The 26,705-nt window shown below is 40.5% G+C and overlaps 1 protein-coding gene across 2 annotated transcripts in view; it reads right to left on the bottom strand.

The window, feature by feature from the left end:
* Positions 1-200: 200 nt before the first annotated feature.
* SLC1A3 (solute carrier family 1 member 3) overlaps positions 201-26,705 on the bottom strand; it is a 78,849-nt gene continuing 52,344 nt past the window's right edge. For both annotated transcript variants that reach the window (XM_004447208.4, XM_023587746.3), the window contains exons 4-10: positions 16,592-16,796; positions 13,795-13,837; positions 10,092-10,384; positions 7,238-7,471; positions 6,499-6,693; positions 4,307-4,441; positions 201-2,411 (exon numbers count right to left, since the gene is read on the bottom strand). In XM_004447208.4, the coding sequence (XP_004447265.1) occupies positions 2,207-2,411; positions 4,307-4,441; positions 6,499-6,693; positions 7,238-7,471; positions 10,092-10,384; positions 13,795-13,837; positions 16,592-16,796 (1,310 nt within the window). In that variant the 3' untranslated portion in view covers positions 201-2,206. The remainder of the gene's footprint in view (positions 2,412-4,306; positions 4,442-6,498; positions 6,694-7,237; positions 7,472-10,091; positions 10,385-13,794; positions 13,838-16,591; positions 16,797-26,705) is intronic.

Genomic DNA, 26,705 nt, shown 5'->3' with positions numbered 1-26,705 from the left:
TAGGAGTTGAGCAGGGAGAGCTGGTCATTACTTAATTTCTTGTAGTGAGCTCCCCGCTGCTGGCTCTGCCAAGATTTTACCTTCCCCTTAGGCTTGCCACGTGGTATCTTTCCCCAGCATTGCCCTGAGCAACTTGCAGTAATTGCATGAATGGAGAATTTAGTTTCCTTTGGGGAGAAGAACAACAACATGCAAAGAGATAATGTAAAACTATTTCTTTTTCTTTATTGAAAATACATCTACAAAGTAATGCTTCTCAGTCCACACTGGGTGCATGTACATACAGAGCCTGTGATGGGCTGGTGAGAGGATCATTTCCAGAAGACCTTGTTTCCAGAAGAAATAGTTAATATAAAAACAGATCACACTATAACAGAATTAATTTGACATGATTAATTTTGTTCTATTGACATGATAAAATGTCAGCCATTTATATTAACTTTTGTAGTGTATTTCCCAAATAGAGCCTTGACATTAAATGTCTACTCCACCATAGCCTAATGTTAACATTTTTTTTTTTTTTAATAATGCTTGCGATCTCTATAAAAATATCTCTAACTGTATATCAGAGGATGTTTGTCTAGATTTTCAGTTTGTTAGCATAATTACATCCATTCTTCACCATTTTCATTCCGGGACTCAAACACAGCTGGTATATTCTGACAGCTCCCACACTTCACTAGATATTCCTTAAGAGGTAAAAATTAATCTCTAAACCTGGGTGCTGCCTTACCTGAAACTAATACTCCTGCTGTTACTTGCAATCTCATTGGCAATGCCTTCATACCAACTGTCTTCTACCATTTCTCTCAGGGACACAAATGAAATGAAACAAAATAAAACAAAAACCTACTCCAGCTGAAGGTTTTAAATGATTTGGTAAGTGGAATTCCAAAACAAGAAAATATCTTGTTTCTCTCATTCTAAAGTAAAAAGTTTCAAATAAGAGACCACCCGCCTGGCTCATGGATCCCTATTAGGGCTCATTCATTTCATTCCTGTAAAAAAATATAAGGAAATGACCTTATAGTTTGATATGATATGCAGACTTCCTCTCCTTAGAGGATGATTTTGAACTGAAGAGAAAATTATTTCAGGTATTTAAAAAAACCAAACAAACCACTCCTTTCCTATTCTTCCTTAAAGAAGACAGATAGCATTGGTGCTTTAAAATCCTCTCTTATTACTCCATTCTTTCCTAACTGGCTTTTTATAGTGTTTCATAGTAAGTCCATAAGCACCCTCACTAGTCTGATGTTTTATTTTCTAAACATCTATGGTCAGTTGAGGAGTGGCAGGAGAGCTCTTTCCTAGAGCAGTCTCTCCTGTTTGGGAAGAGTAGGAAAGCAATGAATACTTCAAAGGGTTTATGAATCATTCCACTCCTGGAAGGGCCTTTGGCCTGGTGACTCACAAAACTTGTCATTTTGGACCCAGACCTGGTGAGCTATACAATGAAATGATCACTCCCAACAAATATCGATTCTGAAAGCCTCACATTCCGAAGAATGATACTTGGTAGAGGATATTCTGAGGGGAAATAGACGCCAAGGTCTTTCATAATGTCACAGGGGTGTTCAACCTAGAAGAGACCATAAGGGCATCTAGAAACACACCCGTTTTACAGATGAGGACACTGAGGCCTGGAGATGAGAAATGGCTTGCTCAAGGCCACACAGAAATTTTACTTTCTACCCCTCCTCACAACTGTGCAAGATGTGTGTGTATTTTATCCTGCTACCAATAAAATAAAGACACAAGTCAGAAGAGAAAGGAGAAAGCCTTTCTACTGTCCAACTAATAACCAACTGTAGTTTCTCAAATTATATATTGAGACTAAACGGAATTGCTCTGAAGGATTTAAAAACATCTTTTTTTTTTGCCTACTATTTGATTCTTTAACTTATATTAAAAAAAAATCACATTTACAGGATTGTGTGCCACATAAACTGATCAAGAATATTTTTGATCTCAGTACCTTATTATGCAAGACTAACATGAAATGATTTAAATTTTTGAAATGTCGTATGAAAACCATGCATTTTGGCCACTGAAAAATTCTCCCTTGCGTTTGGATGAGTATGTCCAGTATGGGAGGAAAAGCAAAATAAGGGGCTTACTGTTTAAAACTGAGTTTGAATGGGATGGAAACATTACAATGATTTTCAAACATCTGATGCTCAAGAAAACGTTTCTTTGTGTTAGTTTACATCTTGGTCTCACTGTCAATAGGCTTCTCAGTTTCATTTTCCTGGGCAATCAGCTGATATGGTTTCTTCATTTCGTTCTCTTCAATCACTGAGTTTCCCATTTCAACATCTTGATTCTTCAGTTCATGTCGTGACAAGTGCTCAACAATCCCGGCTCCAAGGGAGTCTCCCAGCACATTGGTGGTGGTACGGAGGCGGTCCCTGGGAGGAGGGTGGGGATGGAGGGAAAAGAAGAGTCCTGTGAATATCACACAGTTTCAACTTACTCCACAAACTGCCTGGCTAAGTGTTTAGAAGCATCTCTTAAAATTTCATTTGGAGTATCCACCAACTGCTTGATTATGATACATGTAATGTTTATCATAATAGTTATTAAATATTATAAGGACATAGAGATTATTAATTTTCAGTGACTACTGGACTGGAAATATCAATAATGGGGAATGACCCTTCCCTTTCTTCTTTTATTTAAAATTCCTCTTTGATTCTCTAGAGAACCTTGAGGTCAAAGCAATTTTCAAAATAATGCTATGGCATTGGGGAGCAGATGTGGCTCCAGTTGAGCACTTGCTTGCCATATGGGAAGTCCTGGGCTCACTTCCCAATGTCTCCAAAAACAAAAAAAGAAAACAAACAAAAAAACCAATGCAGGTGAGCCAATGTGGCTCAGTGGTTGAGCGCTGGCTTCCCACATGGTGAGATCCTGGGTTCAATCCTCCATCCTGGTACTTAAAAAAAAAAGATGTTACTTGCCCTTTTCACTCTCATTTTCTTATGGATATATAGTGGAATTCTGCAAAGACTTCGTGATGTGTGATATCACAATAGGTTGAATCAGAAGTAGTTAGAAGACTTGAGTGGACTTCCTTCAAGCCAGACATAAAGGAGAGTTGGAAAAAAAAACGATACCACAGTTTTCACTAAATTTTTGATTTGGAAAATGGTTATTTTTTAATAAAAATGTTTATTGAACATAAGATGGATTTCTTTGTAATCTGCAGTTGAATTTAAAATTTTTAAAATTTCTTATTTTAAAAAATATGGTAAATATTGATATATTTAACCCATGTAAGTAAAAGCTTTTGGGGCTATCAAAAAGTTTTAAGGGTAAAGGGGTCCCCAGATCAAAACTTTGAGAACTATAGCTTTCTATTATAAAAGTGCTCACATCGGATAAGGGTTGACTTGGACCAGAAATTGGGCTAAATATTTTCCATGCATCATTGCATTTAATCCTTCCAGTATCACTGGGAGGTAGATGACAGTATCATCCCCATTTTACACAGGAAGAAGCTAAGGTTTGATGTGGTTGGATAACCTGTCCAAAGTCACACGGAGTCAGGATGCAAACACAGACCCAAGTGACTACAGAACCCATGCTGTCCACTGATAACCCCACTCCTCTCATTCACTGTGATTTCTGTTCACTTTCAGGCTCTTCATGGTTATTAACTCAATTTGGACATCCTGGGAGAAAATTCTAGGAAGTGGAAGGGAACTTGTGAGAGAAAAAAGGCCAAGAAAATGAACTGGAAGGATGGGGAAAGCGGGCAGAGGTTAGGGTTTGAGAAAGTAGAGGGTATAGTTCTTGGAACTTTCCCTAGAGCCAAGATTCAGTTCCACTTAGTGACGCGAGCTTTCTTCCCACTGTCTGCATGGTCACCCCTCTCCCAGTTGGGTTCAGATGGGAACATCTGCCCTGCATTACACCATTGGAATGGGAAGCACAGGAGGATGGGCCTGAGAAGCCGGCAGCTCTGTTCCAGCCTCTGTGGGGAAGTGTTGTGCAATTCAGAACCGGCCCGGCTGATTTATGTTGGTTTTGCAGACAGCAGGTTTCCTAATCCTTGAAGGGCTTTATGGAGTGAGAAGTGTAGCAGCCAGATGTGCCTTCAGGCTGATAAGGGAGTGCCTGCATAGGGCATCTGGGGCTCTGGTAAGGACCCGGCAGCAGGAAAGGAGGATAGTTTCAGTACAGGCAAGCTGCCCTTCTTGGCGGAGTTCTGTCTGGCAGGCGAGTCGGGCTGCCTGGCGCCCGAGAATGTCAGAGGAGGGCCCTGGCACGGTGCGGCAGCTTGAAGGCTGAGCGTACTCACAGGAACCAGTCCACGGCGATGATGAGTGTGATGTCGTCGGTGGGCAGGCCCACGGATGTCAGCACAATGACCATGGTGACCAGACCCGCCTGAGGAATCCCAGCAGCCCCGATACTGGCGGCCGTGGCTGTGATGCTGTCAAAAGAAGTGCCGTGACAGAAAAGAGGCTTACAGATCTCTCCAGGCAGAGAGCAGACCCTGCAAAACACTCCCTGTGCAAATGCCTGACATGCCGTTTTAACAGAAGAGGGAGTGCTTTGGTAAAATGCAAATGAGATTTCAAACGAGTGTTGAGCTAATAAACATTCCAACTAATATTTGTCAAATACTTATCACGTGTCATCTCATAGGCTAAGTGTGGCTTACCTCATTGGATCACCACAACCCGGAAGTCATATTTATTCCTTAGCCATATTTCAATGAAGAAACTTGTGGCTATGTAATTTTTCATGTACCTGGAAGTTTTAAAGTCTGAAAAAGGCTGTACAGTTAAAACAAAAATTTGTTTCTAATAACTCCCCTATCCAAGTGGGATTGCAAGGAGCCAGAATGCATATGGTATGTGTGAGAGAGAAGCAAAAATGGCAAAATGTTAACTATTACTAGATCTAGGTAGTGGATGTTTCTGTAATATTCTGAAGTGGTTCGGAAATGTATGTACCCCAGAAAATCATGTTCTTAAAGCTGATCCATTCCTGTGGGTGTAAACCTATTGTAAGCAGGACCTTTTGATGGGGTTGCTGAAGTGAAGGCATGGCCCAGAGTGGGTCTTAATCCTCTGCCTGAGTTCTTTATAAATGGGATGAATACAGAGAGAGAGACAAAGCCATTGAAGCAAGCAGCTGAAATCAATGAAATCTGGAAGAGAAGGGAGAGACCAGCAGAAGCTGCCATGTGCCTTGCCATGTGGCAGAGGAGCCAAGAATTGCCAACACCCAGTCTTCAGGAAGAAAGTATAACCTTGAAGATGCCTTGATCTGGACATTCTCAGAGCCTCCAACTGTAAGTTAATAAATGCCCACTGTTTAAAGTCAACCCATTTGTTTGGTATCTGCTTTGAGCAACCTAAGAAACTAAAACATATTCTTTCAACTTTTCTATATGTAGCACAATCTTTATAATAAAAAGGTATTAGGGAGAAATCTACCTTATTTTAGCTCTAAAATATATGTAACAATGAATATCAGTCTCTAGGATGTAACAATGAAGATCAGGGTCTGACTAGATTATAAGGCTTAAAGTTCTTGTGTTGTTGTTAAGTTTGTGCTAACTTTCAGTTAACAAAAAGGGGGGATTATTTTGCATATCCACATGGATAATCATGCACTTTCTTCAGAAGGCAACAAAAGATACTGGTTGCACCTGGAGAAGGAAACTAAGAGATTGGGGGAAGGTATGGATGGGAAAATTACTTTTCACTAGATATCTCAAATATAAAGACTCTATGGAAATCAAATTCTCATGGATGCTTTACCTTTGAAATATTTTTTAAAAAAATGAAAAGAAAAAAAAAATCAAATTCTTATCCTATTTGACAGTGAGGTGTGTCATCTATCTTACAGTGCCTAACAGCCCAAGAGAACAAGGTAATCCAGTTTTCTCAAGTACATTTTGTTTCTAGTATTCTCAAATAAAGTTAACATTTTAATACTTTTAAAAATTGAATATAATCTGACATTTGTTAGAAAGAGAACTATCGTACTATATATTTTGCAGCTTTTAGAAAGAATGAGGTAGATATATTGATACATTTATAGATGGTATAGTAACAGTCAAGAGGCAAACAGTAGGTATAATATGATTCCATTAATTTTTTAAAAAGTGTGTATATATTTAGGCATAGAAAGAGGTCTTTACATACACCAAACTTTAACAATGGCCATCTATAGAAAGATGAGATAGGATGGGGGTCGGGGAGAGAAGTGATGATGGCAGACAAAATTCACACCTTATTACTTACTTCTAAGTAATTTGCTTAAAAGTTACACTTCTATATTATTAAAATTTTGTTTTTCATTTGTGCACATCTGTAATTTTTTAAAAAACTAATAAAAATACCTAAAAATATAAAAAACAAAAGTACTCTGAGCCCAAACCACAATCTCCTATTTATGTGTGATCCCCTTCCCAGTTTCTGCACCCAGTCCAAAGTCATTCTTAAGAAAACCTTGTGTAGAACTCTTTCCTCGTACCTGATAGTAATAATCTGCCCAAAGTTCAGTTCAAAGTTGTTAACTTGAGCAATGAAAATGGCGGCCAAAGCTTCATAGAGGGCGGTCCCATCCATGTTAATGGTGGCCCCCACGGGAAGCACGAATCTGGTGACCCGTTTGTCCACACCATTGTTCTCTTCCAGGCACTTGAAGGTGATGGGTAGAGTGGCAGAGCTGACAAGAGTAAAACAGGGCACGTCAGCGGACGGTTCTGGTAGTTCTGACTGTGTCTGAGTTTGGTCTTTAGCACAGAATTTCTTCCTCTTCCATGTCCTCACTTAAAAGGAAGTGAGTCAGTGCTTGTCTAAATAGGACAGCAGGGTTAGAACAGTGTGGGTCCCCTCGTGGGGTCACTTGGCAGCTCTCCTGCCTTTGGGTTCCTCTGTGAGGCATCTCTTGTGATTATCCCCCATCTCAACAGAGATGCCCTTTCCCCCTCAAGCAAATGTAAGCTAGAAGGAGGAAATGACCCAGTGGGCAGGAAAGGACAAATGAGTTCTGTTTTGTCCCCTAAAGGGTCCATGCCAGCCATTCCCTAATCTCAAATAGATCTGATTAGCATCAGAAGTGGGAAAGCCAGTTTATATGCCTGGAAGTTTAACACCCAGAACAAAATGCTTCCTTTTCCTCCCAGTCTGAGGACTTTGGCTCAAAGTAAAGTTTTAGAAAAATTTTATTATAGGAGCAAGCAACATATATATGACACGTATATAGGTACCTTGAGGAGGTTCCCAGAGCCGTGATGAGTGCTTGCAGCAATCCAGCAATAAACACCCAAGGGTTTTTCCGTGTTACCAGGAAGTAGAGGAGCGGCAGGACAATGACGGCATGGATGAGTAGGCCCACGATGACAGTCACCGTGTACATGGCGAGCTGCCCTCCAATTACTCCCATGTCTTCCATCTCAACAATTTTGCCTGCAATCAGGAAGAGAATGCCAAAAGGGGCATACCTAGAGGGAAGCAAATAGATGACAAAGTAGGAAGACTGATTTCCAACAAGTTATTCCATATCAGTTACCAAATCAGAACAAAGTGAAAGATGGTTGACTTCCAAACTTTCCTGTCCAGCATAAAAGAATTCTAGAAACTGTGGGTTTTTCCCTTTCCTTTCCTTTCCTTTCTTTTTTTTTTTTTATGAGGTATTAGGGCTGGTGATTAAACCTGGACCTTGTACGTAGGAAGTTGGTGCTCAACCACTGAGCCCCATTGGCTTCCCTGAGTTTGTTTTCATTTGTTGGCTTGTTTGTTTTTCTCTTTTTCTTTTTTTTTTAGGAGGCACTGGAAATCGAACCTGGGACCTCCATGTGGGAAGCAGGCACTCAACCACTTGAACCACATCTGCCAACCCCTTTTCATTTTTAAATACAAATTTCCCCCGGTTCTCGCAGGCTTTCCTCTCACAATTACTCAAGGACACCCTTTATTCTCCTAAACCTGTGATAAAAGGCAGGAACAGAGGTTTTGTTGACCACCTCCTTTTTTTCCTAGGTAACTAGCCTTTCTCGACATGTATGTCATTTTTCTGGTCCTCAAAAGCCATCCATTCCCATATGCTCCTCCCCTGCTATGTACCCTGAACTGCCAGAACCCACAGTGCCAATATTCGGATCTTCAGAACATTTCCCGCTCAGAGCTTGATTCTCAAGTCAAAGCAAGATGCTGATACTGCCAGTTCAATGTTTGAGATTTGCAGTGAGCTTTCTTATTCAAGTACCACTTTTATCACCTTTTCCATATCAACACACCACTGAAAGTATTACTTAATGTTAACATTCAAATGAACCTTAAGTAAATTCATTTTCAGAGGAAATTCTGTTATAGCACAAATGAAAAACTCTGGTACCACTTGCCAAACATAGAAGACACTCATAAAACAAATTCAGAGCTATTAAAATTAATAATGTATATGCATAGACTACCACAATCAGGGTTGTAGATGTTTTAATTAAGTAATTATTGCCCACAGGGTGCTGCTATCATTTGTGTTTCCCCACAGACTGCATGAATGAGCAACTGAGACACAAAGCTACTTACTTGTACTTATTGAAATAGGCCCAGTTGCTTGGAGAGCCCCTTCCCTGCTTTTAACTCTCTTTGCCTGATGTGTGCAGTAAACTACAACTAAACTCACATTACCAAAAACAGGGAAGCCAATCACCCTTAAGGAGAAGGGTCTGCTGGGAACTGTGAAGGACTTATTGCACCTTTTAAAAGCCCTTTTTAAAACACAGGCCAGGAAATTTAAAGAGTACCTGTTTTCAGAAATGTAATGTTGAATGTGCAGGTAAATGTACAGCTAGAAAAGCTACATATGAGGTTCGTTCAGTGGCCTTGAATTGGCTTCTTTTATAAAAGAGGTGAAAGGTGGAGACATTTTAATAATATGAAGATAAATGTCCACCTTCGGCTCTGCCAAGATTTCAATGGAGCCTTTCAAATGGGGGATCCTGTGAAGACCACATTCTGATTGGTCTTTGTGACTCAAGCTCATATTCATCTTGTACAAGCTCCTGAAAAATGGATTTTGCTGGGCTTTTGTGGCAATAAAGACAAAGGATATTTTTAATCATGTTGATGACTGAGTGCTTCTCTCAGAAAAAGGATGCCTCCCTGCCTCAGGTGCCAAGGAGGAGTTTAGATGAAAAATAAAGGATAAAAGAACAGCAACCCCACACAAGGCCTAAAGCCATCAAACGGCACTCTTCTTGCTGGGGAGAATTTACTTTTCAAGGTCAATGTTCCTCTTTGGATTTAGTCTTTTCTTTTGTCTCCTGGTCTCAATTTCATTAAAGGAAATTTTGTTATAAATTTGCCTTGGCATTCTATCATACTTCCCATAAATCCTTCTAGCATGCAGCAGACCATTTACATTTCCTTCTTAGAGGAAAGCACAGTTGTTTTGAGTGATGGTCCAGGGGCCCCTGAATTTGCTCTCCCCTCTACTGGGAATGTATTTCTTCTGGCACTCTCGATGGCTGGTAAAAATATCACCTTCTCAGAGGTCTTTCTGCACCATCCAAGGCAATTTCATGCCTCTTCCCTAGTTACTTTTTAATAACATCGCCTGCTCTTTATTTTATTTTACAGCACTTGTCACTAATTTAAAGCATATGGTTGACTTATTTGTTTATTTTTCTCTCTTCCTTCAAAATAACATCCTTGTATGTTTTCTTCATTGCTATTCCTACAATGTCTGGCACTGCATGCTTGGCACATAGTAGACACTAAATATTTAATGAACGATTGGCTAAATAGATACAAAAGGGAAGAATGAGGAATGTGATCCCATCGGCACTGGGATAAAGGAGTTGGCACTTTTTCAAAGCAAGTAAGTGAATTTAGTAAGATACGCTTACAGGTAAGTTCCAGGTCTCTAGGGTCCAGAAATTATTTATTAACTTTCTTGTGCTTTCCAGGGTGAGATCATTGCAATTGGCCATCCTGCTGTTTAGCCTGGTGGCATCTTCCTCAATTCAGAATGCATGTGAATGACAATTCCTCAATCCAGAATGGATGTGGATGACAATATGCATCTTACATATACATACATAGCAAATTGGAAATACATACCACATTATCACTGCTACCAATCTCATGATGGCTTCATTAAGAGAATCAAAGAACTCTTTCAGGGCTTGTCCTTGCTCCTTCATGTTTCCAATCACAAAACCAAAGCACATGGAGAAGACAACTAGCCCCAGGGCATTGACCCCATTCACAGATCCTGGGACTGGGACCAGCTCCTCTGTGATTCGCATCAGAGTCTCCATGGCCTCTGACACATTGCTTATCACGGCACCCACGAGTGTTTCATTGGACTGGATGGGCACTTTAACGCTTCTCGTCTCATAGTTGGTTTTGAACTTAAAAGAGAAAAGCACAACAGAGATTGCAGGTGATTTTTATTTTCTTTGTAATTTCCTGTTGATCAAATTTTCTATAATGATATACATTACTTTGTACTCAATGTTATAGAAAGCATATCTATCATCATCTTATATCTACATATCTACGTAACTCTGTCTACCTACCTGTCTGTCTGTCTGTCTTCCTGTTCTGTTATAATCCCTACTACCTCTTCAACAGACACAGAGGCAGACACCATAAGCACAAACACTCAAATACATACAATAGGACAGAAATATCTGGTTAAAGACTTTGGATTTAACATACACCTATACTTTTGCTTTCTTCTGAAACCTTACTAAAACAGCTATAATGGATTAAAAAGACCATAATTCCAATTATTCACAATAGTCTCCTTTTACTCTTAATGGGATCATGAACAAATCCCTTAACATCCTTTTCCTTATATTCTGCATCTATGAAAAGGGATATTATAATCATGTTGGTTCTACCTCAGAGGGTTGTTGTGATGATGAAATTAAATAGGATGTATGAAAACATTTTGTAAACTCTAAAGCACTATATTAATGTTGGCCGGCAGTACTCAGTGACAAAGTCCTTCAGGAACCAGACTTAGTTGGATATTTCATTTTTAAAAAATGAAAAATCCCTATGGGAGTCCCGTGTGATGATATGCATGTTTGTTTTGTAAGTTCACAACTTTTACTATACACTTATTGTTTATGTATGTTCATCTATGTATAGTATACTTCATTAAGAATTTTTTAAAGGAAAAAAAAATCCCAAATGACCAGTCTTCTAGGCATTCCCAATGTTATCAATTCTTAAGAATAGGTGCTGGCTCCATTCTTATTTGGAATTGACTTTCTCTATTGTAATTTTGTTCCTATTTATTTTTAAATTTTTTTGTTTCACTGGAAAGGAAAGATGATGCTCAGTTTTAAATGTTAAAAGTGTACAAGTAGCTTTGTTAAAATAAAACTAAATGTGTACACACACACACACACACACACACATACACACAAGAATAGGTGCCAGGAAGCAGTGTGGCTTAACCACTTGGGTACCACATGGGAGGTCCCGGGTTCAGGTCCCGGTGCCTCCTAAAAGAAGATGAGCAGATGTCACCTCCCACTGCAACAGAGCTAGACTCTGCCCCTGCCACAACAAGCAGAGGCCACAAGCCAGCAAACGCCACAGTACACAGGGGCCTCTCATGTGGGAGGTCCCAGGTTGGGGTCTGGGTGCCTCCAGGAGAAGGCGAGCAAACTATAAGCGAACCATCTGAGAAAAGGGGGGGGGGGGGGAATAAAGAAAAATGGAGGAAAATAAAAAATAAATCTTAGGAAAAAAAAAGAATAAGTGCCTGATTAATTGATGGTGACAACCCACTTCTCCCAAGTCCATAGTGATATTTCGCTGCATATTTAAGAGATGGTCTTTCCCCCCATCACTTCTGCATAGATGCCCCAGATGGGAGATAAAACAATTAAGCCCATCTCTCTTTGATTTTAACAAGAGCAAAAAAGTCCTGACTTGATGGTGATGGTGGTAGAATATCAGGGAGAGCAATAATGTAGGGATGTTAACTGAATCTATGGTCTAGGCATAGCTGTACAAGAAGTCTGGGGCCATTTCTTTACCCAGTCAGTGAGAGACTTTTTGTCACCTGGAAAGCCACTGTCTGCACATAAGGACATGGTCGACTGACCATACTTGTAGACGTGTTGCTGAGCAATCCATGGCACTGCTTGTTATTGCAAGCAACAAAGACTGGCCCCTGCCTGTCTCCTATTCCAGTAACTCTCAAATCTCTTTATTTCATTGGGGGGCTAATGCATTTTATGGATTGTCCCGAGTGGGTTTTCAATCTTGATCAGCCTTTCTTGTCCTTCCAACTCTTTTCTTTTAGACACAGTTGGTAGCCTACACAGCAATTGCAACCTCATTTTCATTCTGGTTGAAGCCAAATAGATCAGGGAACATACATTTGCTTCCCCTTCAAAAATCCCATCAAGGCAATCCAAAACCAAATACAATAAATTTGCATGAGTCAGCACTTTTCCCATCTAAAAGATCTGGAAATCAGCATTTTTTATATCATCCGGTGCCAGCTGACTAACTGGAACAGTCAGCCCCATGATGCCGGGGTTGGCTGGTTGGATTGAAAGGGGTTTATTATTTATGGTCACAGCTGTTTTTGAATAAAGAATGTTAGATTTTGGCTTCTTGAGCTTTTTTTTTTTTAAACAAAGGAAACTGTTTGAATTTGTAGTGTAGGCATGTATTACCTATTAAAAATAAGTTAAAAAAATATAAAGAAAGGGGGAAACAAAGGGTGGCTTATAAGTGTGTAGAACCTCATGGAGGACAAAGTTTTGTTTTGTTTATTTAACAGATCCTAAGCAAAAGGGATAGGGAATTACAACAGGGTGATTTGGCACTATCTGGAAAAATGTTTGGGAACTCTTTATTTAACCCAGAATGTCTAACTTTTTTCCCTTTTAATATTTAATAAAGCAATAAGAATTTATTAAAGTGAAGTTGGAATAAGTCTTAAGAATGTTATCCCCTAACAGTAAAGTACATTTGAATCTACACTGCAGAGAATTAAATAAATATGGATATGGGGCTAAAAGGAATGGACCTCTCTTCAGCCTCCAGGTTTCTTACCACCCTGGATATCCCTTTCTTGGAAGCAGAATGGAATAGTAGAAAAAGGAAAGAATTTGGAGGCAACACAATGGATTAGAATTCTGGGTCCACCATCTACTACTTGTGAGATATTAGACCTGAGCTCTTAAAATTTGAGCTGCCTCAGTGAAATGCAGACAGTGATGCCTAATCATACTTATGTGAGGATTAACTATAACGTTAGTGCTTGGTACATAAACAGGCATTCAGTAAAGTGATGATGCCATTCCTTTTGGATATTGCTCTTCCCTCAGAATTCAAAAGGCCCTTAGTAGAATTTAAAAGGCTTTCTAATCAAACCCAGAAACCTGATGACTCTCCCTAAATTTCCTTAAAGCAAATCGTCATTGGTGTTTACTTGCTCAGTGTGCTTTTTTGTATGTGGGACATGGGAGCAGAGGGAGGATCAATCAGAGGTCTCCTGATCAATCTTCTTAAGGATAAGAGACTCAGTGAGCTATTTGTATGTAAGGCACACACAGTATCTGGCAACTAGTAAGCCCTCAATACCAAGTAAGAACTACTTCCCAGTCCACCCCACCTCCTAAAAAATACCCCAGAAAATCCTAGTACTTTCCATCTGGTTGGCAAGAAAAGTGTTTCTTATTGCAGAGAAATGGGAAAAGAAAAAAAAGGAAGGCCCAATTATTTGATATGGTAAAGGTGACAAAGAGGAATTTCAAAGGTGAATTAGTGGCTATAGAGAGTTTACCTGTTTAAAGCAAGCTTCCACCAGATTTGGAGGGAACATGTTCCTGCAAAGAAAATAACAGTCACTTGAAAATTTTCCAAATAATAACTTTGTTCCTTAAACACTGTTTTATTGTGTCCAAGGTAAAGATCACATTGAACCAAGAGAAAAAAAGAGAAAAAATATGGTGGGTTTTATCACTTGAAATGGGACAAATGAGCCCAGGAGGCCTGTATTTTTCAGGGACATCCTAAATTCTACTCATCTGATCCCTTGTCAGACAATGTGATTATTAGTTCAGACATTACACCATCAAACCATCAAAACTCTACTCCTTGTAAGATTTGACATGAGAATGGAAATGCCTTCTGTAATAAGCCTTTAGGTTAACTGAGACGGTGTTCAATACTGGCCATTTTGTTATTGTGCCATGTGTGTAGGGACCAAACATTCTAAATTAAAACTCATAGTCAGACTGTGGAATTTTGTTCTGTCTTGGGTCCAAAGGCCCTCTGGGACTTGGGATATTGATACTGGATTGTTGGAGCTTTGAAGGCTGTTTGGTAACCAATGGGGAAATGGCCCATAATTTCTGAATTTGAGAACCATGTGGCAGGGTTTGGTGCTTCCTCAGAGATTGCATCAGTGCATTTTTTATTTCAATGAGTGTCAGGACCTTGGTTGAGCAGTCTCTAAGAAGTTGTGTGACCTTAACCAAGTCATGGTACCCTTTTAGGTCTCAGCTGACTCATCTGTTAAAGAGGAGAATGGGTTAAATTATTCTTAAGCCTCAAGGTTGAAGACTGTGGGAAGAAGAAATACGAATTGGGGTAGTTATAGAGATTACAGCAGCTGTGTGTCATCAAAGTCATATTTTAAGATTATAAACCCTTGTCCCTTTCTTCTTACCACCTAGGCCATCCTGTTTCCTTTTCTTTCCCATCAATGCTTTATGGACTTATTTCTATAAACCTTGGTAGAAATGCAAGTTCAGGAGAATACATCAAAAATGCTCAAGCCAAGTAGGTTGGTGGGGACAGCACACTGGTCACTGGGACAAGGAGGGACAGAATTGCACAATGTTGATGGATCAACCAGAGAGCAGGTGATAAGGATTAGAAATGATAAGGACAGAGTATAAGAAAATACTCTTAATCCAAACTACCTGAAGGCAAAGTTCCTTTAAAAAATTGGTGAAAAACTAATTCACTATATGAATCGAATAAAAACAGAGTTATTGGGTGACAACTTGGGATGAAATGATGATGTACGATGGCTGTTATCTTCAGTCTCCAAAAAGGACTTTCAAGAAGAGGCCCCATGGGGTTGGGTTGTGCTTACATACAGAAGAAAGTGCAGAGTCATCCATGGTAGGATTTCAAACTAGCTGTCCAAAAGCCCCCACTGTTTCCCAAGTCTCAAGTCTACCTGACAGATGTATCCCTTGAGATACCATGTGAAATCTAGCCGCTAGGCAGAGTTTCCTTCAGATGATCAATGAGGAACCCTTTAGACTAGGTTATACTTCTAAGATTGGTAAACCAGTCCTTGCAGGTAAGCTGTAAAGAAGGAGGGGAAATGACTAAGTTTGAGGAGGATAGGCCGGGCGGGGCTACATGGCGGAAGAACCCTCAGCAGGTAGGGACTCTAGAGTCCTGTGCTGGGAAATGTTCTGTTTGTCCATGTGGATCCACTCTCCACTCTGCTCTGTGCCCTGGGGGGCTGCCCTCTATGGACTGTAGCCTGTGGGTTCTCTTGCCTTCCAGTTTCCTATTGGGTTTGTCCAGTAGGATGTACTAACAGATCTCAGAGTAGGGGCACTGAGAAGTGAATGTATATATTCTCCCAACTCCTTCTGTGAAAGGCTGTGGCTTGGCAGCAATTCCCTTAGTCTAAATTAGAGCTATGGCTCCTACCTGCAGGTCTCCTTCTATAGCTATAGCTCTTCCTGGGTTCTGACAACAGCTCCTTCCTTTACCCCTTCAGAGCTAGGGATGTTAACAAATTACCTCCTATTGTTGCTAGTCCCCTGGTGCCTCACCATCACTTATAGGTTCCTTGAACTGTGCTCACACTTTTGCAAATCCTCTTCAATTATACATTTGCATATGCAATGTGCTTCCTGCCTGGACCTTGACTGCTACAAAGGCAGATGTGTAGAGCAAGCAAGCAGGAAGGTTTCAGGATCAAACTTTGGCTTACTTCATAGTTCTAGGTAAGACTAATCTTATTATCAAGTCTGCTTTAAATATCAGATAAAACTCATTTGTAATCAGTGTATGACTTGCATGCAAACCAATGTTGAAGAAGCCATCCTTTAATCTTTTATTACTGATCTGCCAAAATCTTTCATGATAAATATTACAAAAGGAAAATCTTGGGACCGGTATAACCACATGATCTCTGAGGTATCTTCTGGACCTACATTGTTGTGTATGTCAATGATACAGATCACAAGTTCTACATTAAAAGAATCCAACTAACACACCATTTTTGAGTAAAACCTGGTCTTAAAGAGCAGGACTTGAGTAAAGTAGTTATGACTCATTAATACGCCAAGGTGAGCTGCAGAGATGAGAGGGGAACCAAGTGACCAGATTTTTTGTGTGTCCTCAAAGAAAGCTCTCAAAATCTCACTTCTTTCACAGGTGTTCAGAAAATGGATCAATGCTAGAAAGAAGTGAAGATGTGGCCTCCATTTCAAGCCTGGCAAGGCTGGTTCAGTCAGATACCTCTTAGGGGGTTTTATTAGATCCCCAGCATAAGAGGGGTTGGGTGGCCAAAATACACCCAAAGGGACTGGCTTGCAAGGACATACCTGATCAAGTCCAGGAAAGCGTCTGCAGCTGTCACTTGTACAATTTTGCCTTCTCTGTGCATGTTTTCTTTTGTGCCCTTCCCAGGATGGATGATGATGACAATGATTATGCCAATCACCACGGCAATGATGGTCGTAGTCATGTAATAGACTACAGCTCGCATTCCCATCTTCCCTGATGCCTTACTATCTAGGGCCGCCATTCCTGGTGAAGGCAAACAGAAGGAGATTTTCAGAAAGTCAGTCCAGGGAATTCTCCAGTGGAAGATAATGGGAACAGCATTTCCTTCTACACTCCCTTACCCTCATCCCACTTGGAATGGTATTTTGTAAATGTTGTGAGAACTTGATTCCAAATTCAATCTGGGCAACAAAAAATGCAAAGGGAAAAAAAATCATAAGTGGCTTGGCATCAGCTGTTGCAGAGAACATGTGCTCTCTGTTTTCTGCCCAAAGAGTAGATTTCACATGGTCAAATAAAAACTATTCTCTATTGGTTGGAAAATGCAATCATTATTATTTCCTAGGTTACTACTAGCTTATAAGTGTAAGGTGTGTGTGTAAAAAGATATTCTGAAAATTTCCTGGAAGAATAATCTAAGCTTACCTTAAGCGCAAGCACTGGTGTGAATTGTTCAGTTTACTTGCTAATAAATTATTTTAAAAGAGTCCTTATCTTATAATGTAGTTAGGAGTTTTTTGATATTTGTATGTAATTTAAAGCTATTATTCTGATTGCTTACTGATCTGTCTTCAGTTTGCATTTAAAGCAGACATCAGGTCATGAGGCCAAAGTCCTCAGATACCTCTCTGATGCTTTATTTTATCTCATCTAATAAAAAAAATATTTTTTTAAAATGTTATTTTGGTGGGGTTCTTCTCATTCTCATACCTTGCCTTCCTCCACCTTGTCCTATAGGCCTAAATATATCATCATCCCAAAGCAAGCATTCCTCTTACCCTCAATTTTGAGGACATCATGAAGTCTACTGCGGGCAAGGTGCCATCGTAGATGAGGAAAGAGCCAAGAATTTTAAGGTTTCCCTAACTGATCTAGAAAATGGAGCACACCTTAAGGCTGTCTGGCCTGGAAAACAATTGGAAGCAACACAAAACCCAAAAGATAGAAACATCTACAATAACATGGTTTCTTCTATTTCCTTATTCTTCTTCCTTGTGTCCCCTTCCCAAACCAACTGAAAACACTAAAATCCAATTATAGTTAAGCTATTTCTTTACAATTTAAAATTGTGTTTCTATAAATGTATTAAAGGATTATACTGAATTTCAGTGATCAGTACCAGATTTTAATGGTCATTTAATATTTAGCTTGTGACCTCATTCATACAAATATATTTACAGTAAGGCAAAATACTGAAAAAACCAGGGTCTGTGATTGCCAGATAACTTGGCTAGACTTGTCCAAAAGTCTTGATACAAAGGTAATCAGCTTCTTTGGGAATTGAAACAGCAACGTTCAACCTGTAATTCTACTTGCATTAGAATCATAGCGTTCATACTTTTTACAATAAGCACTTATTTAGTATCTGATATGCTCTTATTTTTAATGACGACCTCTAAGGCAGCTTAAACAACAAATAACTGGCTAAGAATGGAATGGGAACTCAAACCCAGATTTTAGCTGAATTTAGCGAGCTTTTTGCCACTAAGGAAAACAATTGTAGCTCCTGTGAATAAGGGGCCCAACTTTGGCTTTAGTTTATGAACTCTTTTATCCTTACCCACTTTGTGAAACCCAGTGTTTGATGCTATTACTGTACCACACTTATCCACTTGTTGGAATCCATGGGATACAATATTTCACTACCACTGAAAATGAGCTAATCTGTTTTCAAAGTCTCCCTTCCTCCTCTTTTCATTCTCAGGTCTGAATCACATCTCACAATATCTCAGCTTTTCTGTTATCAAAAACTGATTTCTCTCTGAAGGGGTCCAGTGTCTTTCTCATCATTGTCTCAGATCATTACCACTGAGGGCTAGAATCCTTCAGCTCTTTCACTCTGAACCCAGTGACGGGTATGAGCACAAGAGGCCGGATGTCTCTGCTAGGGGATACTGGGCAGCAGTATTTTCTTCCTCTGAGATGCTTTCTTTCCCTCTCGCCTTCTATTCTGTGGTGCTGTTCCATTCTCATGCTGACTCTTCTCTGATGCTCCTGCCTCTACTCTTCAGAGAAAGCACTAAGTGGTCAAGGCAGAAAGTGGAAAACAAAGGGTGAGGCTTAAATCACATCACGCCCCACAGGCAAGGGCGCAGGGGAAGTTGTTTTCCCTGTATCCACAGCTACAGGGCTCTAAGACATGAAGTTTACGGTGGGGTGTATGTGTGTTTAAATTTCATTTTAAAATAAAAACTAATAGGTAAGTATTTTCTCCATACTTTCTATTTCTGAAATAGCTGAAGATGACCATCAGGGCCTTCTGAACAATGAGCACAGAAGAAAAATCAACAGAGCTTAACGAGAGTCTGAAACATCTTCTGCTCTTTTCCTTTGAATAATGCAATAGCTGCTATTGTTTCAACCAAGGAAGAGGGTGGGGTATCGTCATTAACCAATTCTCCATGTACCTCCTTCTCCTGTAGGGAGTCTGGTAGTCCCACAGGGGGCTACTCCAGCATCCTCATCCTCCCCCCTTCTAACTCTAACCACCCCCTTCCCTCTGAAACAAGCCTACAAAACTAAAGGGACCATCAGGAACCAGGCCACCTATGGTTGTCAGGGAAACAGCAGGATAGCTGGAGATAATCAGTTGCACACAGGCCTGAAGGAGAATGGCCTTGATACTGGTTGGGACCAGGAAAGTGGAGGCGCTGGAAGACAAAGCTCAGAATGACAGGCAGTGTTCTCCCTCAGCCACACTTCACGGCCCTCTCCGTTCTCCAACCCAATGAAATATGGAGAATAAGGTTTCCACCAGAGACTAAACACACATTATCAGGGCATCTGGGGCCAGGGTGAAATACTTAATCACTTTATAGAAAGGGGAACTTAGGCAGGAACCGCAGTAAACTTCTAGGAAGAACATTTGACTTGAGCCTCCTCACTTTAAAAATAGAAAGAAAAGGGCATGGGGGCCACGAGGAGACAGCAGGTCCCTTGGGTATGTTATTAATTGTGGGAGTGTTTACAACTACCTGGCATTCACCTAAATACATATTTGAGAAACACATTCCAGAAGAAGCTGTAAAGATAATGATCTTGACTGGTCACTTTTTCTTCATTTGATCTGAGCTTAGCTAAACCAGCTCCATTCTAGACACCCTGTCATCTCTTTTAGGAAAACAAACTGTCTTCACAATCAGCAACCTCTGGAAACTCAAAGAATTACTAAATTGTATTATTGCTTGAAGTACCATGATGCTTCTTCTAATTATGATGACATTGTATGGTTTGTATATTTTGAGTTAACTTTTGCACTGGTCCACTAACTCACTCATCAAGTTCTACTCTGACCAGTGGCACATATTTATTTAATTCCATGACAAATGTACGATGTAGATATTGTTGGTACCATTTTAGAGGTGACAAGGTTAGAGAAATCAAGTACCTTATCCAGTACTGCACAGCTAATAGATATGGACAAGCTAGGAGTCCTCTGTATTTCATTTGATTGTTATCCATGTTGGCTTTCTCTAATTTTCTTGCACATGAGTTCAGTGTTGAGAAGAACCACTTGGCTTGAGGAAAATTCCATGAAGGGGTATAATTGTGGAAAAACTCCATCACATTCCTCAGTGCTCTGTAAACCCCCCCTGAAGGCTGAGATGGCTACTCTGATCACCAGAAAGGCTAGCTACAGAGCTGATAGATCAGTCCAAATTCTTCTGCATTTCTCAAAAAACAGCCCAGAGCCTGTTCCATCAGGGTGTGGAGGGCTGTGGAGACCTGCTGGCCATGGGCACGTGAGCTTTGTTTTCTTTTCTAAAAATCACCCTGTCAGTAACCAGTCATCAAGCAAACAGTCAGTTGTTTCTGCAAACTTATCACATGATCATCAATGTGTTAAACATCTAAAGAAGATTGAATTAGACATTTGCTGGAATATAAGAGATGAAAACTTGGCTTCAAATACTTGGGTGTTTTAGCAGCAGTCATTTTGAAGAGAGCAGGGAGAAAAGAGAGTTTCTTGAAACAAGTGGGTAAGGATCTCTTCGTTTATGAAGAGAGGTTAGCACAACAAATATGCACCAAATTCATGACTTTTCAGGGGCCATAAATATAGTGGGGGAACTCTGTAGGTCTCTACTGTAAATTATATTTCTCTGACTTTTTCTTGGGTAAATGAAATATGTGGTGGCCAAGTATCTAAGAGTGACATATAAATAATGTGAGTTTCCAAAAGTTCTACCATTTACACGGACTTCATTCTGCCTCCTGATGAACTTTTGAAAACCTGTGTCTCATACATTTATGTGTCTCAGTATATCTGCTCCAACAATTCCTGTCTCTGGCTTTTGAAACATGAAATCTTGTCCTGCCACTTATCTCCATGGCATTTCATTGTTTTTCCAGGATCACTGAACCAGACCCCAGAGAATGGAAAAGGGGTGATTCAAGAACAGAATATTGTTCTGTTAGTTTTTATTTCATGCTGGATGTAGTCCTTCTCCACAACGCAGTGTTCAAACACTCATCTAATGAAAGCCACCTGTTCTCAACCCTCATAGGATTTGAAGATGGGCAAATTTACAACAAGGAAATAAAGGATGAGCGCTAATATGCACCATATTCATTTGACTATAAGCTCATGACTTTTTATATAAGAAAATTAAACTCTAAAAATTACCATGAACAATATTTAGAGATTGAAAGTAGGCTCCTGTGTCCTCTGCCCACCACTGGAGTAAGGGCACATTGTAAACTGCTGACAGGAGGGCGCAGGAAAGGAGCATGAAACAAACCCTTTTAAATATGTGTAAAATTATGTTTTTCTGCACTAACGTATTTTCATCTGGCCCTCTTATAGACTAGATTGTGAAAAAGTAAAGTTCTATGGATTCTATGGGTTCTGGAAAGCAAAAGTTTGGTTAGAAACCGTAATTGCATCACAATTTCGAGTCAGCAGTTTGAGCCTCAGACCTTAAATCTAAAAGACAATATTCAAATTACTTAAGGCCATCTTTGGGTATTTTCAGAAGCATATCCTTTCTTTAAGATTAAAAGTGTGATTAAAAGTTCAGACTCTGAGGTTAGAATACCTGGGTTCCATTCTTGGCTCTGCTATGTGTGCCTTCCCTAAGCCTCAGTTTCCTCATCTGTGGAATGGGAATAATGAAAGCTCCAGGGTTTAGCATGTCAAAGGCATCCAACAAATATTAGCTGTTATTATCACTAGTTAAACAAATAAAAAATAAACAAGCTATTCACTAGGTATTATTTTACCCCCAAGCCTCCATACCTCATCTAAAAAAGAAACTAATAATATCTGTACTTCAAGGTTGTTGGGAACACTGGCAAAAAATTACATCAAGACTCTGTACAGGGAAGCGGACTTGTCCCAGTGGTTAGGGCGTCCGTCTACCACATGGGAGGTCTGCGGTTCAAACCCCGGGCCTCCTTGACCCGTGTGGAGCTGGCCCATGCACAGTGCTGATGTGCCCAAGGAGTGCCCTGCCACGCAGGGGTGTCCCCACGTAGGGGAGCCCCACGCACAAGGAGTGCACCCCATAAGGACAGCCGCCCAGCACAAAAGAAAGTGCAGCCTGCCCAGGAATGGTGCAGCATACCCAGAGAGCTGGCACAGCACACCCAGAGAGCAGACGCACCAAGATGACACAACGAAAAGAAACACAGATTCCTGTGCCGCTGACAACAACAGAAGCGGACAAAGAGAACATGCAGCAAATGGACACAGAGAACAGACAACTGGGGTGGGGGGGAAGGGGAGATAAATAAATAAAATAAAAATCTAAAAAAAAAAAAAGGACTCGGTATAAAGTACTTGATAAATGATAGCTATGATCATATATCTCCCTCTGAATTTTAGGGCTAGGAGGGCAGAATTATATGTTTTATTCATTGCTGTAGCCATAGTGCCTACACAGAGAAGGCACCTAATACTTATTTGTTGAATAAATAGTCATTGTCATTCCTGTTATTGTTATTATGGCTGTGAAAGGTCATGAAATAGATATATGTATATATAATACTTAGATGAGGGGACTGTATGAATTACAAGTACTAAAGTTGTTTTTTTAAGTAAAATACTCTGAAATTCTGACACACTAATTTTGATTGATCTTCCCCCAATTCATCATAAATAGTGAGATTCATTCCATCCTGAGCACTGAGAGGCAGACCCTGTGAGGACACAGTGACTGCATAAACCCAGCATCCCCTAGAGCTTCCTTTCCAGAGACTGGGAGTCATTTCCAGGTGTCCTCAGGCTGGACAGGGAGTCCAAGAGCTGCCTTCCCTCTGCCACTCACCGCCAAGAGTTCCCCTTTCTCGCTCCTATAGTATTTTTCCTCCTTTGCTAACATGTTTCACTTTTGCAGATGAGCCTATATTAGTAATTGCCATATTAGCCTATATTAGTAATTGTTATAGTTCCACCTATGCATATGTTAACAGAAGAACAAGCAAATGAATGAAAAAATAAATGCAGAGAAGGGAATGGAAGGGGTCAAAATTGGTGCTTACTCTTGCAGGTCAATTGAGTAAGTCATGACTTGTCTTTTTATCAATGAATGAAGAAGAATAGAGGAGAAAATATCAGGGTCCACCATATGTGGTAAAGGTAAATACTGTTTCACAAAACTTCTTTTCAACTGTATATTTATCTGCATGTGTGTTCTGTGGCACAATGTAAAATATATTTATTACTGAGGGTTCTGGTAAAAAGAGAAAGGAAGGAAGGAAAGAAGGGATGGGTGGAGGGAGGGAAGAAGAAATTATGGAAGGAAGGATGGCAGGAAGGAAGGAAGGAAAGAAAAGAAAAAAGAAAAGAAAGGAAAAGAGAAGTTTGCAAAACATCAGTAAATATCCACAGTTAGTAGTAGAGACTTTACAAAGTAACCGTGAGCTGTGGTCTTCCCTCCCTGCTGCCTTCTCTACTTGTGACCTTGGTCTGTTCCTATGACCTTGGTCTGCCCACCATTCCCAAGAACTTGTATCATCTTGTTAGTGGAGGAAATGAACGTGCTGATTCCTGGCATCTGGTCACTTCATTTGATCTGAAATCCTATGGACATTGTGATGAAGCAGAAAGTTTTAGAAAAGCTTTATCTCATGGAATTTTGAGTTACACCATGTCCACAAAAAGCTGAGAAGGAGTTCATGGAATTTATAGTCAATTGAATCCCAGTATTTTCACATGGGTTTTCACCCTGACCAAACCTTGTCATTATGCCTGTTTATAATATCGCAAAATGGCATTTCATTAGCCTATAACACTACTTAGCTCTAGGAGGTCACATTTGCATGAAAATGACAAGTGAAACTTTTTAAGGATTTGCAGTTTGTGATAGCGTACAATTCAGGCAAATCGATTGTTTTTATAAGTTTGACCCTTAAAACTTGTCAACCAAAGTCTTTTTCTTTGAGCTCTAGTGTTCACCAGTAAAATGAAGTGCGGAAAGGTAAGAGGGGAACATTCTCTTTTGAAAGATTGTTAAATGGAAAAAGTCAGTCGAGCAGGCAATATTATTAGTGGCAGAAAAAATAAAGTCAAATAAATCACCTTTTACTCTCTGTCTGGTAGGACAAAGCACACAATCCCTCTTCCCTGACTGTCGTGAACCTTTTGAGAATGAACTTGCATACCATGAGGGGAGACTGAGGCCCAAATTCAAAACCACGGGTGCCTCAAATTACAAAGAGTTTCCATTTCTCTGCCCCTTCACCTCTGAGATGGAGATGCCCTTTCCTGAGTAACCAGCCAGTGAGGCCCCCACGTGGTCATGCTTTGCTTCTCTCTATGCAGGACTTGACATTCAGTAGACTCTCATTACAGCCTAACAAAGCCCTGCAACTGTTCCCTTGATATCGTTTGCCAGGGCGCCCATCGCCTGGACGTCCTCTCCCTCTCAGCAAGGTCACAGGAAACTCTCAGAGGGGCCAGCTCTGAAATTCACTGCTCAGAGGCCCAGCTGCCGGCGCAAGACCCACTGCGAGGTGATTTAGATACCCATTTACCCTTCACATTAGCCCATCCTTTGCTCACAGTATTGGAATGTGCCGCACAATATGCTTTTTTGAAGAGGAACCAGGGAGTAATTCATCTTCTTTATGTGTGCTCAGCAGAGCAAGAGGGAGAGGCGAGTGGGGCCTAGAGATGCCGGGGAGTAGTGATTAGTAACAGCTGACAGCCGCAGACCAAGGCCCTTTCTTTGGTTCCTCATTGTAAGAGCCGAGTACAAAGGAACGAGTGTCCTCTTGCCAAGATTCAGAACCCAGGACCACAGAAAATAGCCGCTAAAAGAGAAAACGAGTTTTGGGCAGTGGGGTAAGAGCCCAATTGGACCAACTCTTGGGTATACCTGTAAAACCTGGCTTTGAAAAGAACCCTCTAGAGTGTGGAAAGACATGAATCCAAAGCAGTGGCCCATCAACCAGCACTGACCAAGAGTTGAAGGAGCAAGGAGTGATGCGGTGAACGCACTAGTATCAAAGAGAGTGCGGGAGTGCGGCGAATTGCTTTGTTTAATGAGAGGAAGTTCTTTGAAGGCCAAAGTCTGCTGTGTTGTCCCCACCCCAACATACACACCTTTTCCCCCAAAGCCATCATGACTTACAACCAACCACTGACTGAATAGTTTGCAGTTTCCAAAATAGACTCTTTACTTTGGATAGTTTCTTGCTGTGGAAAAGATCTTTATGTTCCAGGCCCCACATGCCTTTCTTGGGAAGATGATGCTTGAGACGGCACATTTCCTAGTTGGCAGATGCTGAATGGTACAGAATTCCACAACTGGGCCCAACTTGTCCACGGTTAATAAAAGGGCATCTCAAGTTGCTTGCAGAACATGTCAGACTCAAGGGGTGCCCTTTCTTCCCTTGGAAGGCCCGTCCATCACAGAAGAAAAGCAACTGAAACCTTCATAGAAGTGGAAAGCAACATATGGATGTTAAAAACCATTTCGGTCTGGCCCCACTTCCCAAAAGAACAGTGGAAGCAGGAGAATGAAGTCAGGCCTTGCAAAGAAGCTGGGAAGAAGCAGAGAACCCCTGGAGCCAAAGAAGCCACACACACCTGGGCGGTGGACATCTGAACCATATCTTTGTGACCTGATGTTATCCTCCCATCTTCCTTGGCAAGCAAAGAGTCTGAAATCATAACACAACCTGGGAATGCTGCAATGGATTGGTGTTAAATTTGTTGCTTAGAACTGATGTTAAGATTAAAAAAAAAAAAAACCCACACAATTAGAGAATAGAATGCAAACAATTTACCTACTTTCTAAATTAAATCAGCTAAGTAGAAGTTTATGTACTATACAAAGGAATACATTTAAAAAAATTAGGTCCACTTTCTGGCCAGTGAAGAGTCAGAGTGCATAAAATTAAATCTTTGGGAAAAGGGTTAGGAGATCAAAGAGAAGGGAAGGAGGAGTTTCTGGAGATAACTGAGTCAAGAAAATGACATAGGAAAGAAAAAAAGCCAAAACAAAACAGAAAAAGGAGAGAAAGGGAGACCACGAGAGGAAAATGGAATAGAGAAAAAGTTCAGTAAGTGCTTTTATCTCAGGCAGCACATTTCTTGGGCAGTGGCCAACACACCCCCTCAGCAGTTCTGATTAGTTTTCTCAGCATTTAAAAACTCATCAATTGTTCTTATCTAATCTGTAAAGGAACAGTCACACCCAGGGATTGGGGGATTATTCTCTCAGCTACCAGAGTCAAACAGGGAAGCAGTATCACTTCCTAGAGTGAAAAAAAAAAAAGCCCTCGTCGTAAAATCTGGAATTGGTTTGGCTTCCCTCATCTAAGTCCTTACCTGTAGTCGTAGTAAGAGAACATTCCTTCCTTGGAACAGGAAAAGCTGCATTTTTCTGTCCCCAGACCAAAGGACAACAATGGGACTGAATTATTCCTGACATATTCCAGAAGTAGTGACCCAAGCAAGCACTTTCACAGCTTTTCCCCTTGAAT

The sequence above is a fragment of the Dasypus novemcinctus genome, chromosome 2, assembly GCF_030445035.2.
Source record: "Dasypus novemcinctus isolate mDasNov1 chromosome 2, mDasNov1.1.hap2, whole genome shotgun sequence".
NCBI classification, from domain to species: Eukaryota; Metazoa; Chordata; class Mammalia; order Cingulata; family Dasypodidae; genus Dasypus; species Dasypus novemcinctus.
The sequence above is the reverse complement of the archived record's forward strand: the minus strand, read 5'-3'. Positions and strand labels throughout refer to the sequence as shown.